The following is a 17794-nucleotide window of genomic DNA, read 5'->3' as shown; positions in this document are numbered from 1 at the left end:
GAGTAGTGAATAGTGTAAAAGTCAAAGCAGGTCAAGTAAAAAAGAACGGAGGAAGTATTGACTAACAATAAGATCTTTATACTTTCTCCACAATCCCCATAAGCAAGGGGGGTAAATGGGAAAGACATGATATCACTCAAAGGAATGAGACAATCTTTAGGTCACTCCCAGAAAGGATTACGGGATCTGTCATCAATAGCAATCACCATTTAAGGAGAAAAGGCTTGCAAAATTACACAAAAATGAAATCAGAGTAAAACTAAAAATCCTCATTAAATTTGTATGCATAATCATCTCATTCATTCATTCAACTTCCACAATCTTCACAACTCTATGTACATATGCAAATTATAATTCACAAACCCTTTTTTTTGGTACAATTTTTCTCTTTTCTTTCCACAAAAACAAAAGGACTGAAAAAAGACCAAATCTTAAAAATTAGAACCTCATACTACAAACTTTAAAACTTTGAAATCAAACCCCCAACTACAACACAAAATTATCCATAATTTGGTTGCTGCCTTTAGCTGAGAGGAGAGGTGGTAATGATCCAGTGCTACGAGATGCACCGCATAGAGAAGCTAGCCATCGGAGAATCAACAGATGGTGCATCATACACCCTTGGATGATCGCTCTCTAATCCGTAGTCCATCATCGGACGGCGCTCCAAGTCTTCATCATGATCAGTCACATACTCAGGAATCTCTATTGCATTCCTCCTTATATGCTCCCACAGGAAATCCACCCTGCTTACATACTTCACCTTACCATAAAACCTGCCACACCATACCAAAACCCACTATTAGTTTTTTCAGTAAAGCAAAACAAAAAGAAACATTAGGAAACAAAACACACTATTAGTTGATTAATCATTAGAGTAAATAAATAATTATAGAATTCTTACGAGGTATAGTATAATCCAAAGTTTCTATAAACAACATTATAATTTGTTCTTAATCATATTTGTATAAAAGTAGAAACATTGATCATAATATAATACACGGAGTAATAATAACCGACACTAGATTATGAAAACATTAATTTTTCTAGTAAAGTGGATTACAAAAATAGAGAATATTATCCAAAGCTTTTATCATATAATTAAGGATCGGATCTTCGTCGTACAATCTCGCAAACAAATAATCTAGGTTGTATCTTGCATTTACAACCGGTTAATAAAAGTACAAAATTATCAATAACTCTCTCCCCCTAAATTACATTCCTCTTTCTTGGGACGGAGGGAGTATCAATCAAGAGATCCATAATTACCAAACAATATCAAACAAATTTGAGATCCACAATTTTACAAAAATAAAATATTAAGATCCATATTACTCAATTAATATAATTTTTAAATTTAATCGACTCAATCAATATTTGACCAATCAACAAAGATTCAACAACATAGGCCACCAGCGCACGTTAGCAAAAAATAAATAAATAAAAAAATAACAGCGCAAGTTAGCAAAAAAGAGGAAAATGACTAAAATGCGCATGAAAAAAGAGGAGAGAGAAAGTTACCCGGAGGAGAAGAAGAGGCGGCCGACGGTGGCGAGGAAGAGGCGAGATTGAAGACCAGGGTGAAGAAAATAAACAGAATCAAGGCTGCTTTGAACGGACGGTGGGATGTTGTCGACGATAGATCGGAGGGCTGAGATTCCAGGAAAATTCTCTCCACGATCAACACCAGTGTGAATGTATAGGACAGAAAATTCACCTTTTTTCAGGAGTTTTGGGTAAATCTTCTCCTCCAAGTATTTCTTTACCACTTCCACCCTTATAATTCGAGCTTCAATTGAAAAATTGCACAATATAATTAGATATATTCTATACAAATTACATTATAAAAATTGTGAATCAGAAAAAAAAAACAATAAGAGACAAATTGAAGACGGAATTAAAGAAATCAATATAAAAATTTACAAACTCAGGCCAAAAAAAAAAAAAAGGAAACGAGGAAATTAAAGAAAGAGAATAAAGAATTTACAAGATAATATTAACAGAAAAAAAAACATGCACAATAAAATCAGCTGAAATCGAAATTACGGAGTAATTCAAAAGGCAATGACGTTATAGAATAAACAAAATTTTGAAAAATTGAAGACAAATTTAAGATTGAATTAAAAAAAATAATAAAAATTAACAAAGAACACAAATCCAGAAATCAAAGAACAAAATTCCAGAAAAAAATTAAAATTAAGAAGAAAAGAAGAGGAAATTACCAGGAAAGAATTTGGCGAGGATGGTGAGAAGTTTACGGCCACCTTTATCACGGCCATGGATGCGAAAGACGTTAAGTTTATGAATTAATTGGAATTGATCAGACTCAGAAAGCGTAGCAGTGGAAGCCATTGTTGTTGTTTTAGCTTAATTTTTTAATATTTGGGATTTCTTTAAAGGATTCTTTTGGAAAAGGGATGAAAGAAGTGGTTTTTTTTTTTTTTTTTTTTTTTTTTGAGGGGGATGAAAGAAGTGGTTGAGGGAAGAAGAAAACAGGGGATTTTGAAAGTGAAAGAGGAAAAGTAGGTTGGATTTTTATTTATAATAATAATAATAATTAATAAATGAATTAAAAAAAAGGATAAGATTTGGGGGAAGAAATAATAGGGTAAAGTGAAAAATAGAAAGGGTTAGATTGGATTAGATTGGATTGTATTGTTGATAGGGAGGTATGTATGAATATTGATTGATGATGATCTTAAATTCTTAATTATTTAGGGCAGTCAAAAGAAGAGGGAGGGAATATGCGAGGGAATCTTCGCATTTTTGTAAAAATCACCCGCTCCCCTTTCTCTTTTGTCACGCCCCCCAATCCATTACTACTACGTTTCTCTTTCTTTTTTGATTTTTTTTTTTAAAAAAAAAAAAAAACATCGTAAGTTATAATTCTAAAAATAAAAACATTCTTTTTATTTTATTTTGAGAAAGAATGGTTTTCCTAGAATTGTGTTTTAGAGATTGAAGGATAAATTTTCCACCATTGTTTTCCATGTCAAAAAATTTAGAAATATATTAATAGAAAGATCAAAGATGTTAACAATAAACATGCCCGATGCAATGTCCACGGTGTATTCCTTTTATGCTCCATGTTTTTTATAACCTCTGTTTTATAATATTTGTAACAATTTCACGTAAAATGGTAAATTGTTGCAATTAATATAAAATAGGGGTAGTAAAAAAATTAGTTACATCTTGGTTCACCTAGTATATAAGCCCTAGAATAGAAAAAAAATAAATAAACTAAATAGGAATTAAACGCGGCAAAGCCACCACTACGATATCATCATGTAAGATGTGTCATAACTCAATAGGAGGAAATTGAATCAACTCGATATTGTTGTTGTGGACGACACCTTTATTTGCTAGCCAATTAGCGACCCTGTTTGCTTCACGGTAGATATGATGAATTTGCACTTGCCAATTATTTTCCTCAATGAGCTGCTTGCACCTTCTAATGATATAATACCTTGTCCTCGGTGAACTTCTTCATTGTTTAGAGCTGCTACCACAATTTGAATGTCTAGCTGCACTTGCACCTTGGCTGCCCTCATTCTCTACGCCAACTCCAAACCATATTTAATAACTTTTAATTCAACTATGAAAGCATTACAGTTCCCCAATTCGAGAGTAAATCCATGCAAAAACTTTTGAGTATAGTCACGGATTAGGTCTCCCCTCCCCCTCCCCCTGCTGGTCCTGGTGCTCCTTTGATTGCACCATCAGTATTCAACGCAAGCCATCCAATAGATGGAGCCAACCATTTGATGTAGGATTCTTCAAGGTTTCTAGCAGGCTGTTGAGAACTACTTACATCCTTACCTAACACACGCCACGCTTCCTTAAAACGCGCAAGAAGAATTTGATTTATATCAATTGGATTCTCTTGTGCTCTATCAAACACATAATTATTCCTCCATCTCCAAATCCACCACAAAGCAATAGAGAAGTAAGTAGGCCAGATTTCAGGAGAGAGGTTGCTGCGAATTTGTACCTTAATGTTACGAGAGATCCATTGTTGCAATGTGCCACTAAAGAAACTCGAGTGTGAGGCAGGTCCACCCACCTGACGCCAGACCTCTTTAGCTGCACGACAGTCGCGAAAAGCATGGAGAGAGGTCTCCTCATGAGTGTTACAATTATTACACCAAGGGTTGCCTGTTAAATTTCGCTTGTAACTGTTTGCATTTGTCATTATACGATCGTGCATAGAAAGCCAAAGGAAAACTTGCGTCCTTTGTTGTACTTTGAGCTTCCAAATTAGGTTCTTAACACCTTCATTTTCAATAGCATCATCCCTTCTTATAATCTTCATAGCTGATTAAATTTGACATTCGAAGAACCACCCAAATATAATAAATCCCTTGTGTTTGGATCATCACGCAAGGCATGGGCTTCAATTAACTTCAGAATATTAGCTGGCAGTAACTCCAAAAACAAGTCCAACTTCCAGCCATTTTCCCCATCCTATAACTCTTCCACTGTTGCTCCATCAAGTTGAGGGGAATATCAATAGAAGCAGCTCGAAGTGGACTAGGCATAGCCCAATTGTGGTTCCAAAATAAAGTTGTTGCTCCATTTCCAACGGCCACACGAGACACATAGGAGATTAGCATTTTTTGATATGCCCCTCCAAACATTCGACATGTTTGATTTAGCTTCGAACATGTCAATATCACATCTCCCTTTGCAATATTTTGTTCTAAGAACACAAGACCATAAAGTATTTGGCTCCGTCAAGACACGCCAACACAATATGTTTGATGCGCCTATTCTCCTCATCCCCACCCCAGATAAATCTCCTAGTTCATTTATCAATTTCGTAACAAATCGCTTGTGGGATTTTGCCAGTCTGCATTGCATATGAGCTCATCGTGGTTAAAGTTGTTTTTGCTAGTGTTATACGGCCAGCAAGAGTGATGTATTTAGACTTCCATCCCACAAGTCTTTGATCAATTTTCTCACATAAATATGCAAAGGTATCACGAGTAACTCTACTCGTGAGAGTAGGCATATTGAGATATGTACCTAAATCAGCAGTGGCATCAATACCCAGGGCATTACAAATACCTATCGTCTCATTCACACTCATGTTTTGGGAAAAATAAACCCAAGACTTAGGATAGCTCACTTTCTGTCCAGAAGCACTACAGAATCGAGCTAAACACTCTTGAAAAACCACTACTTGCTCAACGGTTGCCTCGACAAAAAGGATTATGTCATCATCGAAACATAAATTGGAGAGCTTTGCACCAATCCTGCTAGCATAAATCGGTTTCCATCCATTCTCTATGATGGACTCTTCAATTAGTTGGTTCAACCTCTCCATACACAACACAAAAAGATATGGAGATAATGGGTCACCTTTGTCGAATGCCACACTCCGGTTTAAAGGCTTGGGTTAGTTCTCCATTCTAAAGCACACGCATCGATGAGGTAGTAATACATTCCATTATGAGCTCATTTATAAGGTCATGGAAGCGAATTTCATAAAGTGTGTCATGAATGAATTCCCACTTTAAATGATCATACGCTTTCTCAAAATCTTTTAATCGCCATGAGACCCTTTCCTCCTTTTTTGTTTCTCATCGTATGAATGACCTCTTGAACGATCACAATATTATCTGTGATTTGTCTCCAGTATATGATGTTAAGTGAGGCATCATTGGTTTAATCTGGTTGACAATAGCCTTTGTAATAATTTTATATGTCACATTACAAAGGCTAATAGGGCGAAATTGAGTTGCAAGTTCTGGAGTATCAACTTTAGGAATGAGAACAATGAATTGTCATTCAAATTTTCCGGAAGACCCTTCCCATTCAAAGCATCAACCGCCACCTTATAAACATTATCCGTAACTAAATCCCAATGCTTTTGGAAGAATAAAGCTTAAAAACCGTCCGGCCCGGGGGCCTTCATTGCTCCCATCTCAAATACAACCTTTTGAAAGGAATGGTGTCCTTCGAACAAGTGTATTATTCTGATAGCGGGTTCATAATTATTAGAAAGCTAATATATTCAGTAAGGTCAAGTGATCAGAATGCCTGGGTGGAGGCCGCTTCCGATCAATAATATTAATGTATAATTAATATTACAGCTTAATCTTGACTGAACCATTCGGGTCACACCCAAGCAAATATACGAACCGACCCGACGAATTAAGTCGGAAGAAATTAATTCGTCGCCTGAGTGTTAAATATTTAGACGTCGGAAATTCAAGCTCAGAGTGTCGAAACTGAGCGTCGAAAGTCGAGTCAAAAATAGTAAAAGACGAGACGGCAAAATTAGTAATAAATCAACAAGTGTCCTTGTTGTATGTAAAGAGAAGTGAGGACCACTTGGAGAGGAGGGGACCATACTTGCTCCCCACTCCTTCCTCTCCTTGTGCCACTTGTCCTCACACAAACACACTCCCTTCACATGCTTCCCCAATGAATCGACCCTAGCACCCGGCCCAGCCTGGCCCCGCACACGCGGGCTGCTAGATGCAAAAACTCTTAAACTCCATTAACACTTGGGTTTTGGTCGGACCTTGCTAACTCCAAGGTAGCGGACCTAAAAAGTCGGTGTTCGTCCTTTGTGGGTGGATACCGTTGGAGGCTCGGTATTTTCGGAGCTAGAGCTTTCAAGTACGAGCCCGTTTGTGAGGGCGAAGCACGCTTCAAAGGTATATTCTGGTTTTCCCTTTCTCGTGTTTATTAATTATGCTTTATGGTTTTATTAATTGCGAGTGGTTCTTTGGGTCAGGGTTGTTTCCGCGGTGAGTCGGACTCACCAAACCCCAACAGCGGTATCGGAGCCACACTCGTTTATTTTTAAATCATAATATTTTTCAAGGTAATTTTTATGGCTTAATTTTTCTGGTTTAAGTTGCTAATTAGATTAGTAACTCGTATTATCTATTTTAACTTCGTATTTAAGCTACCTTCAGCCCCGAACCCAGATTTCGACCCAAAAATAGTGAATTTTGGGTGGAAAATGTGTTATGGAAATGGTTTTTTCGTTTTTACGAAAAATTTTAAGTCTTTCTAACCTTGAAAATTAATTGCATATTTATGATGGTTATGTAATTGGTTCAATACATATTTTATATGCAATTTTAAACCTCTTTAGGCATAATTACTTGGTAGTAATTTGTGCTTGAATGCTTGGTTTTATTTTTCACATAATTGCAAACTAATTGCATTAAGTGTGAAATTATTGTTCTTTGAGGCTTCCAAGTATTAAAGATTCAATCTTTAATTATGTTAAGTGATTGAAACTTTATATTACTAAATTCCATGAATTGTTGTTAAACCTTGTTGATTTAATCATATTTTAATTGATTGGAATCATAAAGTTTGAAACTTTGTGATAGAAAAATTGTTTATCTACATATTGGAAGATATAATTTTTCAAGGATTCACAAGTACTAAAGTTGGAATCTTTATTGAATTTATGTTCATTTTTCCAACCCTCTTTTTTTTCTTCAAAAACTTAAGGTTAATTTAAATTAATTAAATTAATAGTGAGTAATTGCCCTATTATTTTTGTTGCACCAAGTTAAACCAATTTAATTAAAGAATGGTTCTTGGGAATCATTTTGGTTACATGTACTTCAAAAATTTTATTTAAGTTAGACTTGTTTAAATTTTTTATTTTGCTCAAATGAATTAGTTCTAAAATTAATTTAGAATTAATAATTATGTCACGCAAAATTGGGAACAAAATCCCGAGGCTATGGAACGCAAAACGAGGCAACACATCACTTGGCTAGCCGGGCTGCATAGCAGCCCGCATGTGGCTGCCAAGGATGCAGCCCCGAGCTTGCGCGCGAGCCGATGTGTGGCTGCTGCTTGCTGTCAACAGCATGGCGCGCCAGCAAGCACCAAGCAGCAGCAAGGTGCTGTGCGCGCCTGTGCGTGCTGCCTTGCGTGGCTGGCCGCGACTAGAGCAAGCACGAGCACAAGGTGCATCGCTTGGGACTTGGTGCATGCGTCGTGTAATTAGGGGTATGCGTAGATGTTGCTTGCGAAGCAATGTAGTGCAATGAATTCGTTCAACATGGCCATCAAGGGCCACGTTATTGATGTGTGAAAGTTCGCTGATGTGGGCGGTGTAACGCTTAGCGACATCGGGCCCACTCCCACGTTCATTGAGCATCAAACGGTTGTGCAAAATGTGAGCACTCCATGTCTTAGTGTTAGGCACTTAAACACTTTGGACTACGTATTTTGCTTAAAAATTGTCGTTTTAATTATTTTATTAATCTAATTTGTTTTAATTATTTTGATAAATTTTGGAGGCTAGGCCTCGATTTTGAGCGGCATTGGCAAAATTTATTTTGACAAATTTTGGGATTTACCGGCTTAATTAATTTGATTAATTAAGTTGGATGCGGAATTTAGTGGGAGCTTCAAATGTTAATTGCGCTTATTTACATAACCGGTTAAAACAACTTTGACTAGTTTTAATTAGGCGTGTTAATTGGATTAACCGCCTAGATTAGTTACTAGTTCACGCGTGTTTATGCATTGTTACTTGTTTATCGTTGTAAAATGCATGGGCCATTCACAAATAGTGAATGGATGAATGGAATGTATATTCTCTCACAGGTTTTATGAAATGGCAACTAGTGGGGCCCGATTAGGATAGAAAATACGGACTACGATACGTGATATATTTTTGTAAATCTAAATACGGTCTGCATACCGTTGAGTATTTTTGTACCTTAATATTTAGATTAGTCCTAATCGTAGATACTAGTAGTTGCATTTAATTATGGTCAGGTCTTGAAGATGGAGGTTCTTGGAAGACGTAGCCATGAAAGTTGCAATAAAGACCTTTTGAAGATTTGAAGATCTCAAGGGGTCATGCTAGTTGCCAAATGCATCTATATTTATGTTTTTCGATAACCCTACCAACTACTAAATGTTTGGGAGTGACAACATTTAGAAACATTTTTTTAATTATCTCCTTAGATGGCAACATTTTTTATTTGTTGTCTTTGTAAAAGTGTTGCCTTATGTATCATTTTACCTTGGCTTTCAAAATTGTTGCCTTTGAATAAAAATGTGTTGCCTTATGAATAGACAACGGGGGCATAAATTACGCCTCATATGTGTTGCCTTAGCTACAAGGCAACACTTTTTTTATATTAGGCAATGGTTTTCCATTGTTACCTTTGCTTTATTTTGTTGTAGTGACACTTACCAACCGAACGAGGGTAGTGGTGGGCTACGCCAATGTGAGGCATCACTACCTCTCCTAGGAGCGTAAGGCATACCGGGTATGCAAGTTGGTTTTGGTTGTACTCAACGATATGAGTGATGGAGTCCTAACATGTCGTGACAAAGTGAATAAATAGTTGAGAGAGCATTAGATGCCACGATTAATTCAACCAAGAGTGGCTTGGAGCCATTAGCAAAGCGTTGCTTACCTTAGGAGATTGAGTGTTAAGACAAGCCAAAGCATTCTTAACCACTCTTTGTTTCTTCGGATCTTGGAATAGACTCATTCTCACCAAATTGGGGACAAATTTAAATGTGTGAAGAAGACGTTTTAAATAAGTTTGATTAAAAATGCATGAATTCAATCTTATTTAAATTTCATGAATGGTTTTTCATTTCAAATTCTTTCAATTGTATAATCATGTCTTCAAATAACTCAAACAACCAATTCTCGTTACGCTCAATTCTCGACAAGGAGAAGTTGAGTGGGCCAAATTTTCTTGATTGGCAAAGGAACTTGCGAATTGTTCTCATGCAAGAGCAAAAGGAATATGTCCTTGATGAGGAAATGCCCGAGGCTCCCAATGAGGAGGTGACTCAGGCTGCCCTAAATCGATGGCAAAGTGCCAATCGAGATGTCAAATGCATCATGTTGGCCACAATGTCTCAAGAGCTTCAAAAGACTTTCTTTGAGAAGAAGACATCTTTTGAGATCATTTCTGAACTGCAGAATATGTTTCAAGAGCAGGCCCGAACTGAAAGGTTTGAAACCCATAGGCAGATCCTTGAGAGCAAGCTCAAGAAAGGAGAGCCAGTAAGCCCACATGTACTCAAAATGATAGGATTGTTTGAGAACATGGGAAGGCTTGATGCGGGGTATTCAACCGAGATGGCAATTGATATCATTCTCCACTCATTGCACAAAGGCTATGATCAGTTCAAGATGAACTATAACATGCACAACATGGAGAAAACCCTCATCGAGCTTCAAGGTATGTTGAAGTAAGCAGAGCAAACGCTCAAGGATGAGGGGAAGCATGATATGCTCATGATTAAAAAGGGCAAGCTGTTCAAATTCTCAGGCAAGAAGAAGAAAGGCTTTAAGGGGAAGGGCAAGAAGAAAACATTTCCGCCTAAGTCTAAAGCTACCAAAGATAATTAAGAGAAGAAGGTAGCATATTATAAATCTAATTCTGAATGCTTCTACTGTAAGAAGAAGGGACATTGGAAGAGAGATTGCCTCAAGTTCAAGGAAGATAAGAAGAACAGAACCGTTGCTTCTGAATCAGGTATATTTATTATAGACTTTAACTTCACTAGCTTAGCATCATGGGTATTAGATACTGGATGTGGCTCACACCTTTGTTCCAATTCTCAGGGACTAAGGAACACTAAAAGGCTAGAGAAGGGAGAGGTTGAACTCCGAGTCGGCAATGGAGCTAGAATTAGTGTTGTATTCGTAGGAACTCTCAGTTTGTCTTTGCCCACCGGGCTTGTTTTGGAACTAGATAATGTTTATTATGTTCCTAACATTACCAAAAACATCATTTCAATTTCGGCGTTGGACGCCAAGGGTTTTGAATTTCGAGTAAAAGACAATGAATGTTCGTTTTATCTTGATAATGTTTTATATGGTATTGCACATTCTGAAAATGGTCTTTATGTGCTTGATCTGGACAAACAAGTTTATAATGTGAATAATACTAACAAAAGAGCTAAGACCATGGAGTCAAACCAAACTTACTTGTGGCATTGTCGTCTTGGGCACATTAACATCAAACGCATCAAGAGACTTCTACAAGAAGGTGTTCTTGACTCTTTCGATTAGAATCGTTTGAGAACTGCGAGGGATGTTTATTAGGCAAGATGATTAAGCAGCCATTCTCCAAGCTGGGAAAAGGGCAAGAGACTTATTAAGTCTAATACACACTGATGTATGTGGACCAATGACCTCAACCACAAGAAATGGACACCGATATTTTATCACCTTCTCAGATGACTATAGTAGATATGGTTATGTCTACCTAATGTCGCATAAATCTGAATCGTTTGAAAAGTTCAAAGAATTTCAGAGTGAAGTTGAAAATCATCTTGGCAAGAAAATCAAAGCCCTTCGATCGGATCGAGGTGGTGAATACTTGAGCCAAGAATTCGATGACCATCTGAAAGAAAAAGGTATACTTTCAGAATTGACACCTCCAGGAACTCCACAATGGAACGGAGTATCCGAAAGGAGAAATCGGACCTTGTTAGATATGGTACGATCAACAATGGGTCTTAGTGATCTTCCTATCTCTTTCTGGGGACACGCACTTCTAACTGCGGCACTAACACTGAACAGTGCACCATCAAAAGCTGTAGAAAAGACTCCATATGAATTATGGACAAAGAAACCTCCTAGGTTGTATTTTCTAAAGATATGGGGATACGAAGCATATGTCAAGAAATTGATTTCTGACAAACTTCATCCCAAATCTGACAAGGTTTACTTTGTGGGCTACCCAAAAGAAACCAAAGGCTATTACTTCTACAACAAATCGGAGAACAAAGTGTTTGTTGCTCGCGATGGTGTCTTTTTGGAGAAGGAACACCTTTCCAAAATGACAAGTGGGAGGAAAATCGAACTGGGCCGAAGTTCGTGAGGATGAGCAACAAAATCAGAATGACAGTCAAAGTGCTCAAACAACATCTGATGATCAAAATGTGCAAAGTCAAACCGATAATGCAAATGCTCAATCCATTACCCTACGTAGGTCTCAGAGGCCGCGATCTCAACCTGATAGATATCTTGGTTTAGTATTAACCGAGTTCTCAGAGGACATCCTGATTATGGTTGAAGATGAACCGACAACCTACAAGCAAGCGATGGCAAGCACCGACTCTGTTAAATGGCATGGGGCCATGAGATCTGAAATGGATTCCATGTTTGAAAATCAAGTCTGGGACTTGGTTGACTTACCCGAAGGTTATACACCCATCGGATGTAAGTGGATTTTCAAGATGAAAACCGATAAAGATGGAAATGTAATCATTTACAAAGCTAGATTGGTGGCAAAAGGTTATAGACAAGTTCATGGTATTGATTACGATGAAACCTTTTCACCAGTCGCAATGCTTAAATCCGTTCGGATCCTCCTAGCGATTGCTGCATACTATAACTATGAAATATGGCAGATGGACGTCAAAACCGCTTTCTTAAATGGTATTTTGGAAGAAACTATGTACATGACACAGCCTGAAGGTTTTGTCAACCAAAACAATGCTGGGAAGGTTTTTAAGCTTAAGAAGTCCATTTATGGACTAAAGCAAGCTAGCAGAAGTTGGAATCTGCGATTCGATGAAGCCATCGGTAAGTTTGGTTTTATCAAGAATCCAGATGAATCTTGTGTTTAGAAGGTCAGTGGGAGTGACATCGTCTTCTTAGTCTTATATGTCGATGAAATATTGCTCATTGGAAACAACATTTCGTTGTTAGAGTCTGTAAAGGTCTGGCTTGGAAAATGCTTCTCAATGAAAGACTTAGGAGAGGCTCAGTACATACTAGGCATCAAGATCTATAGGGATAGATCAAAAAGGATGATTGGATTGAATCAAAGTACTTATATTGATAAGGTACTTGATCGATTTAGCATGGAGGAGGCCAAGAGAGGTCTCCTGCCAATGTCACATGGCATAACCCTGAGCAAGAAGCAGTGTCCACAGACACCTGATGAGCGGGAAAGAATGAATCTAGGCCCATATGCTTTTGTAGGGAATATTTCAAGCATTACCCCTAGCTTGAACCCCACTATGATCATACACTAAAGTACGGTGGCGTCCAAAGGGAAAGAAGATAGAGCAAAAGAGTCGCGGGGTGAAGGTTACACCCCTTAACGATCCAGGAGATCGTCAACTCCAATAGGTCTGGAACCATGACTGGTATTTCGGCGATGAAGGTACAAATCCAACCTAAAAGAGATTGAACCTGCCCTAATAATAGGCCTCTACTTTATTCTGATCGTATTCATGTGCGCTTTCTGACTAACATGCAATCAATAGGTTTAACCCTAAACCTGTTTATCTATGTTGGTTGAATTTAATGCACAAATAAACTATTATTGGCGATCACTTGAATTATAATCATATTAACCCTAAACAAGATTATTAATTATCTTATTAAGCGTGATTACAAGAACCAATTCCCTTTAAACATGCATAAAAGGTGTGATCAAGCAATAAAAATAAATATAATCAAGCAACATAATAATAAGAAATAATAATAAAAAATTATAATCATAATAGTTATAAAAATAATCATAATCATGTTAAAGCATAATAATAACAAGATTAATAACAAACCCTAGCATGTCACTAAACATTAAAAATCAAAGCTTTAACCATAACATGATACTAACATGAATATTAGGAAAGAAAATAGGAAGCATCGCAGGAAACACAATTGTCATATTTGATATTAGAAATTACCCTAAACATGATACTAGGAAGATCAAAACGCCCTAACATGACACTAGGAATCATAACAACAACCTAGACATGATTTCTATATCATAATATTAATAAATCAATTAAAGCACTTACTTGGATGCCTCGTATCTCTTTCTAATAACAAAATACACTCGTTAGTAACTTCAAGGAAAATAATAATTAAAACAATTAAATTAAATAATTGAAATAGAGATTTGGGACCAAACCCTCAGAAATTAAAACCTTTCACGTCTAGGGCGAAGGCAACTTCGAATAATGCTAGGTGTGCCTAGTGCTAATGTATGAGGAATTTTGTTTGTAAAAGGCTAGAAAGAGGGAAAGAGAATCAAGAAATTCTTGATGAGAGTTGTTGAGAAGAAAGAATTAGAGAATTGATGATATTTTGATGATTGGAAACGGAGTTTTTAGGAGGCTATTTATAGAGAAAATCAGCCAAAAGATAGAAAAACAAATCAGAGTTTCGACGTGAAAAAAACGAAGTTAGCGCCAGGCGCTGAACATTAGCGCCAGGCACTAATGACTGGCGTCAGGCGCTAATCAAATTTTTTACGCGTTATGGACCGCATATAAGGCTCAAAATGGGCCCAGTTTAGTAATTTGGCCATAACTTCCTCATTATTCATCGGAATAGAGCTTATAATATATCGTTGGAAAGCTCTTTTCAAGCCCCATCCAACTACACCATTATTGTACCCTTGTTATGGACCAAAGAAACTGGATTGGCTGTTTTCTTAAAATAGGTTTTCAAAAACAGAGAGAAGAAAAAAGAAATTAAAACTATCCGCAACACTAAACTTTCTACACTTTCACTTCATTCGTTTATGATTCGACGTGAAAGGTACTCATCACCGGGTTTGGTTTTGGGGAGACACAAATGGGTGTCTATAGCTTTGCTTATTGGATCGATCATGTATGCCATGATATGTACTAGGCCAGATGTATCGTATGCCTTGAGTGCTACGAGCCGTTACCAATCAGATCCAGGAGAGGCCCATTGGACTGCGGGCAAAAATATCCTAAAGTACCTGAAAAGGAACAAGGATAAATTCCTGGTGTACGGTGGTTCAGAGGAATTAGTTGTTGAAGGTTATACCGACGCAAGCTTCCAGACAGACAAAGACGATTTCAAATCGCAATCTGGATTTGTGTTCTGTCTAAATGAGGAGCGTTCAGTTGGAAGAGTACAACTGCAGATTCTACAATTGAAGCCGAGTACTTACCAGCTGCTGAAGCGGCTAAGGAGGTTGTTTGGATTTGTAAGTTCATTGGTGAACTTGATGTTGTACCCTCAATAAAGGGTCCAATAGCCCTCTATTGTGACAACAATGGAGCTATTACTCAGGCTAGAGAGCCAAGGGAACATCAGAAAGTCAAACATGTCAAACGGCGGTTTCACATGATTCGAGAATGGAAATCAGAAGGTGAAACCAGAATTTGCAAAGTTGGAATGGATGACAATGTAGTTGATCCACTTACTAAACCTTTGCCTCAAGTGAAGCACAACAAGCATGTTGAGGCAATGGGAATCAGGCATGTAGGAGACTGGCTTTGATTTCCTTGTTTAGTGTTTTAGTTAAATTTTGAACATTTAATGTAAGACACTAAGAAAAATCATTCAAGTTTTGAAGTAATATAAATTTCATGCAATATTTTATTACTCTGTTTGCTATTTAATTGTGGTTTAGGATTAAATAATGAGTCCATTCGATTCTTGGAATATTCAAAATAGGGTATCAAGGCCAGTCTTGGTAAGGAAACACATATTAAGTGAACATTGAATATTATAATAAAAAATTATCCCTAATCGAGGTCATTTAAACGATGGACGATTAATGACCAATTGAGATTAGTGTGTAGTCTGATTTATAGCACTGTTTCTTGTGCTACGAGGACATGATTGTCATAAATCATTTGCACAGGTATTGGTTTAGAACCATACTGGATCGACCTATGAGAATACTTTAAGAGATTAAAAATCGTCATAAGTATACTTCTCATTATGGCTATCGGAACCTATTTCCTTGACCATGAGTATTGTGAGTTCTCTTGTTTGAGTACTAGTCCGCTTTGATGTTGTCAAACGTCTGCCGTAATAGGGGATTATAACAGCAACACTCGGGCGGCTAGGTCCTCTCAGTAAGAGGAGCTACATTACAAGACTGGGAATGTCCCCCTACTAAAATAGGGAAGATGTCTTTGTTGTATACAAGGCCTCTCGTAGAGCGAGACTATAAAAATGCATGGCCGTGCTCGGATGGATTATAGAAATCATCTATTTATTGACAGTCAGACTCGGAATTGAGAAACACTTCTAGACGTAATAAGGATGACGAAATAATCTTACCTTATAGTTCATGAAGAGACATAGGAAATGGGCTATACACTAAATGCTCACTTGTTCGGAAGGACAAGTGGGAGATTGAAAGGAATGGTGTCCTTCGAACAAGTGTATTATTCTGATAGCGGGTTCAGAATTATTAGAAATCTAATATATTCAGTAAGGTCAAGTGATCGGAATGCCTGGGTGGAGGCCGCTTCCGATCAGTCATATTAATGTATAATTAATATTACAGCTTAATCTTGACTAAATCCTTCGGGTCACACCCAAGCAAATATACGAACCGACTCGACGAATTAATTCGGAAGAAATTAATTCGTCGCCCGAGTGTTAAATATTTAGACGTCGGAAATTCGTGCTCAGAGCGTCGAAACCGAGCGTCGGAATTCTAGTCAAAAATAGTAAAAGACGAGACGGAAAAATTAGTAATAAATCAACAATGACTAAAATACCCCTAGCATCGGAATCCCGAGTGCTAGGGGATTAGGCAAGCTAGCAGCCTGCACCATGTGCGAGGCTTGCTAGCAAGCTACGGCCAGCAGCCTGCAAGCATTGAGTGGCTTGCTGGCGCGCGCTACTGCTAGCAGCCCGCACATGTGCGTGGCTTACTAGCAGCGCCTATCGGCAGCAGCAACCCGTACATATGTGCGTGGGCGTGCTGGGCCGAGAAGGCAGCAGCTAGCAGCCCGTGTGTGCGGGGCCAGGCTAGGCCGGGTGCTAGGGCCAAGTCATTGGGGAAGCATGTGAAGGGAGTGTGTTTGTGTGAAGACAAGTGGCACAAGGAGAGGAAGGAGTGGGGAGCAAGTATGGTTCCCTCCTCTCCAAGTGGTCCTCACTTCTCTTTACATACAACAAGGACACTTGTTGATTTATTACTTGCTTGCCTATTTAATTTATTTTAGCTTTAAATTAAATTGTGGAATTTCATGATCCCACATTGATGGGATTGAAATTCTCACTCCCACTTTTCTCTATAAATACCCATCTTGGGATTTGGAGAAAAGTGCTTGAGTGGGAGTTAGAAAGAGCATTGCGTTTTGGCAAAAACTCTTAAACTCCATTAACACTTGGGTTTTAGTCGGACCTTGCTAACTCCAAGGTAGCGGATCTAAAAAGTCGGTGTTCGTCCTTTGTGGGTGGATACCGTTGGAGGCTCGGTATTTTCGGAGCTAGAGCTTTCAAGTACGAGTCCGTTTGTGAGGGCGAAGCGCGCTTCAAAGGTATATTCCGGTTTTCCCTTTCTCGTGTTTATTAGTTATGCTTTATGGTTTTATTAATTGCGATTGGTTCTTTGGGTCGGGGTTGTTTCCGCGGTGAGTCGGACTCACCAAACCCCAACACCTTTTTAATTTCACATTTAGAAAAAAGGACGGGAAAGCATATCCAAGTCTCTGTTCGTGACTCATGAAGTTAATGTTGGCATTGGACCATGGTTGGGCTGCTCCTCTTCCGTAAATAGATTTGTAAAGTAGGAGACTATATTTTCTTGTATATGCTCTTTTTCATACATCCAATCTCCATTATCACTTTCTTTAATAGCAATGATATTATTTCTCCATCTTCTAGCAATAGTACTTAAGTGAAAAAAGGAGGTATTTCAATCTCCTTCTCGAATCCATTCAACCCTCGACTTTTGGTACCACAATAACTCTTCTTGCTCAAGAACCTCATCTAGCTCCTTACGTAGTTTGGCTTCAAGCTTGATAAGGTCCCTTGATTTTTGTTCGGCTAGGCACTTTTGAACACCGACAATTCTTGCTAGTA

The 17794-nt window shown here is 37.9% G+C and overlaps 2 protein-coding genes across 3 annotated transcripts; both read right to left on the bottom strand.

Moving 5' to 3' along the window:
- Window positions 1-248: 248 nt before the first annotated feature.
- Window positions 249-2496, bottom strand: LOC145642545 (uncharacterized). Of its 2 annotated transcripts, XM_081693753.1 has the most exons (4): window positions 2479-2496; window positions 2223-2432; window positions 1522-1789; window positions 249-776 (listed from the first exon to the last, which is right to left on the bottom strand). In XM_081693753.1, the coding sequence occupies exons 2-4, from the start codon at window positions 2350-2352 to the stop codon at window positions 557-559; spliced, it is 618 nt and encodes a 205-aa protein (XP_081549879.1). In that variant the 5' UTR covers window positions 2353-2432; window positions 2479-2496; the 3' UTR covers window positions 249-556. The 2 variants fall into 2 exon arrangements, with proteins under 2 accessions (XP_081549879.1, XP_081549876.1); XM_081693750.1 differs by lacking the exon at window positions 2479-2496 and having other exon boundaries at window positions 2223-2463.
- Window positions 2497-4804: 2308 nt separating this feature from the next.
- LOC145629108 (uncharacterized) lies at window positions 4805-5326 on the bottom strand. The gene has a single exon (XM_081681620.1). The coding sequence runs from the start codon at window positions 5324-5326 to the stop codon at window positions 4805-4807; it is 522 nt and encodes a 173-aa protein (XP_081537746.1).
- Between the last annotated feature and the right edge of the window lie 12468 nt (window positions 5327-17794).

The sequence above is a fragment of the Chenopodium album genome, chromosome 1 (genome assembly GCF_948465745.1).
Source record: "Chenopodium album chromosome 1, dcCheAlbu1.1, whole genome shotgun sequence".
NCBI classification, from domain to species: Eukaryota; Viridiplantae; Streptophyta; class Magnoliopsida; order Caryophyllales; family Amaranthaceae; genus Chenopodium; species Chenopodium album.
Note: the sequence above shows the minus strand (reverse complement) of the source record. Positions and strands in the feature narration are given on the sequence as shown.

Bases quoted from the DNA above. Each gene is read 5' to 3' on its own strand.
- LOC145642545 (XM_081693753.1), bottom strand. From the start codon at position 2,352: ATGGCTTCCACTGCTACGCTTTCTGAGTCTGATCAATTCCAATTAATT. The intron at 1,790-2,222 runs GTAATTTCCTCT...TTTCAATTGAAG, and splicing joins CCTCGCCAAATTCTTTCCTG to CTCGAATTATAAGGGTGGAA. The intron at 777-1,521 runs GTAACTTTCTCT...ATGGTGTGGCAG, and splicing joins CGCCTCTTCTTCTCCTCCGG to GTTTTATGGTAAGGTGAAGT.
- LOC145629108 (XM_081681620.1), bottom strand. From the start codon at position 5,326: ATGGAGAGGTTGAACCAACTAATTGAAGAGTCCATCATAGAGAATGGA.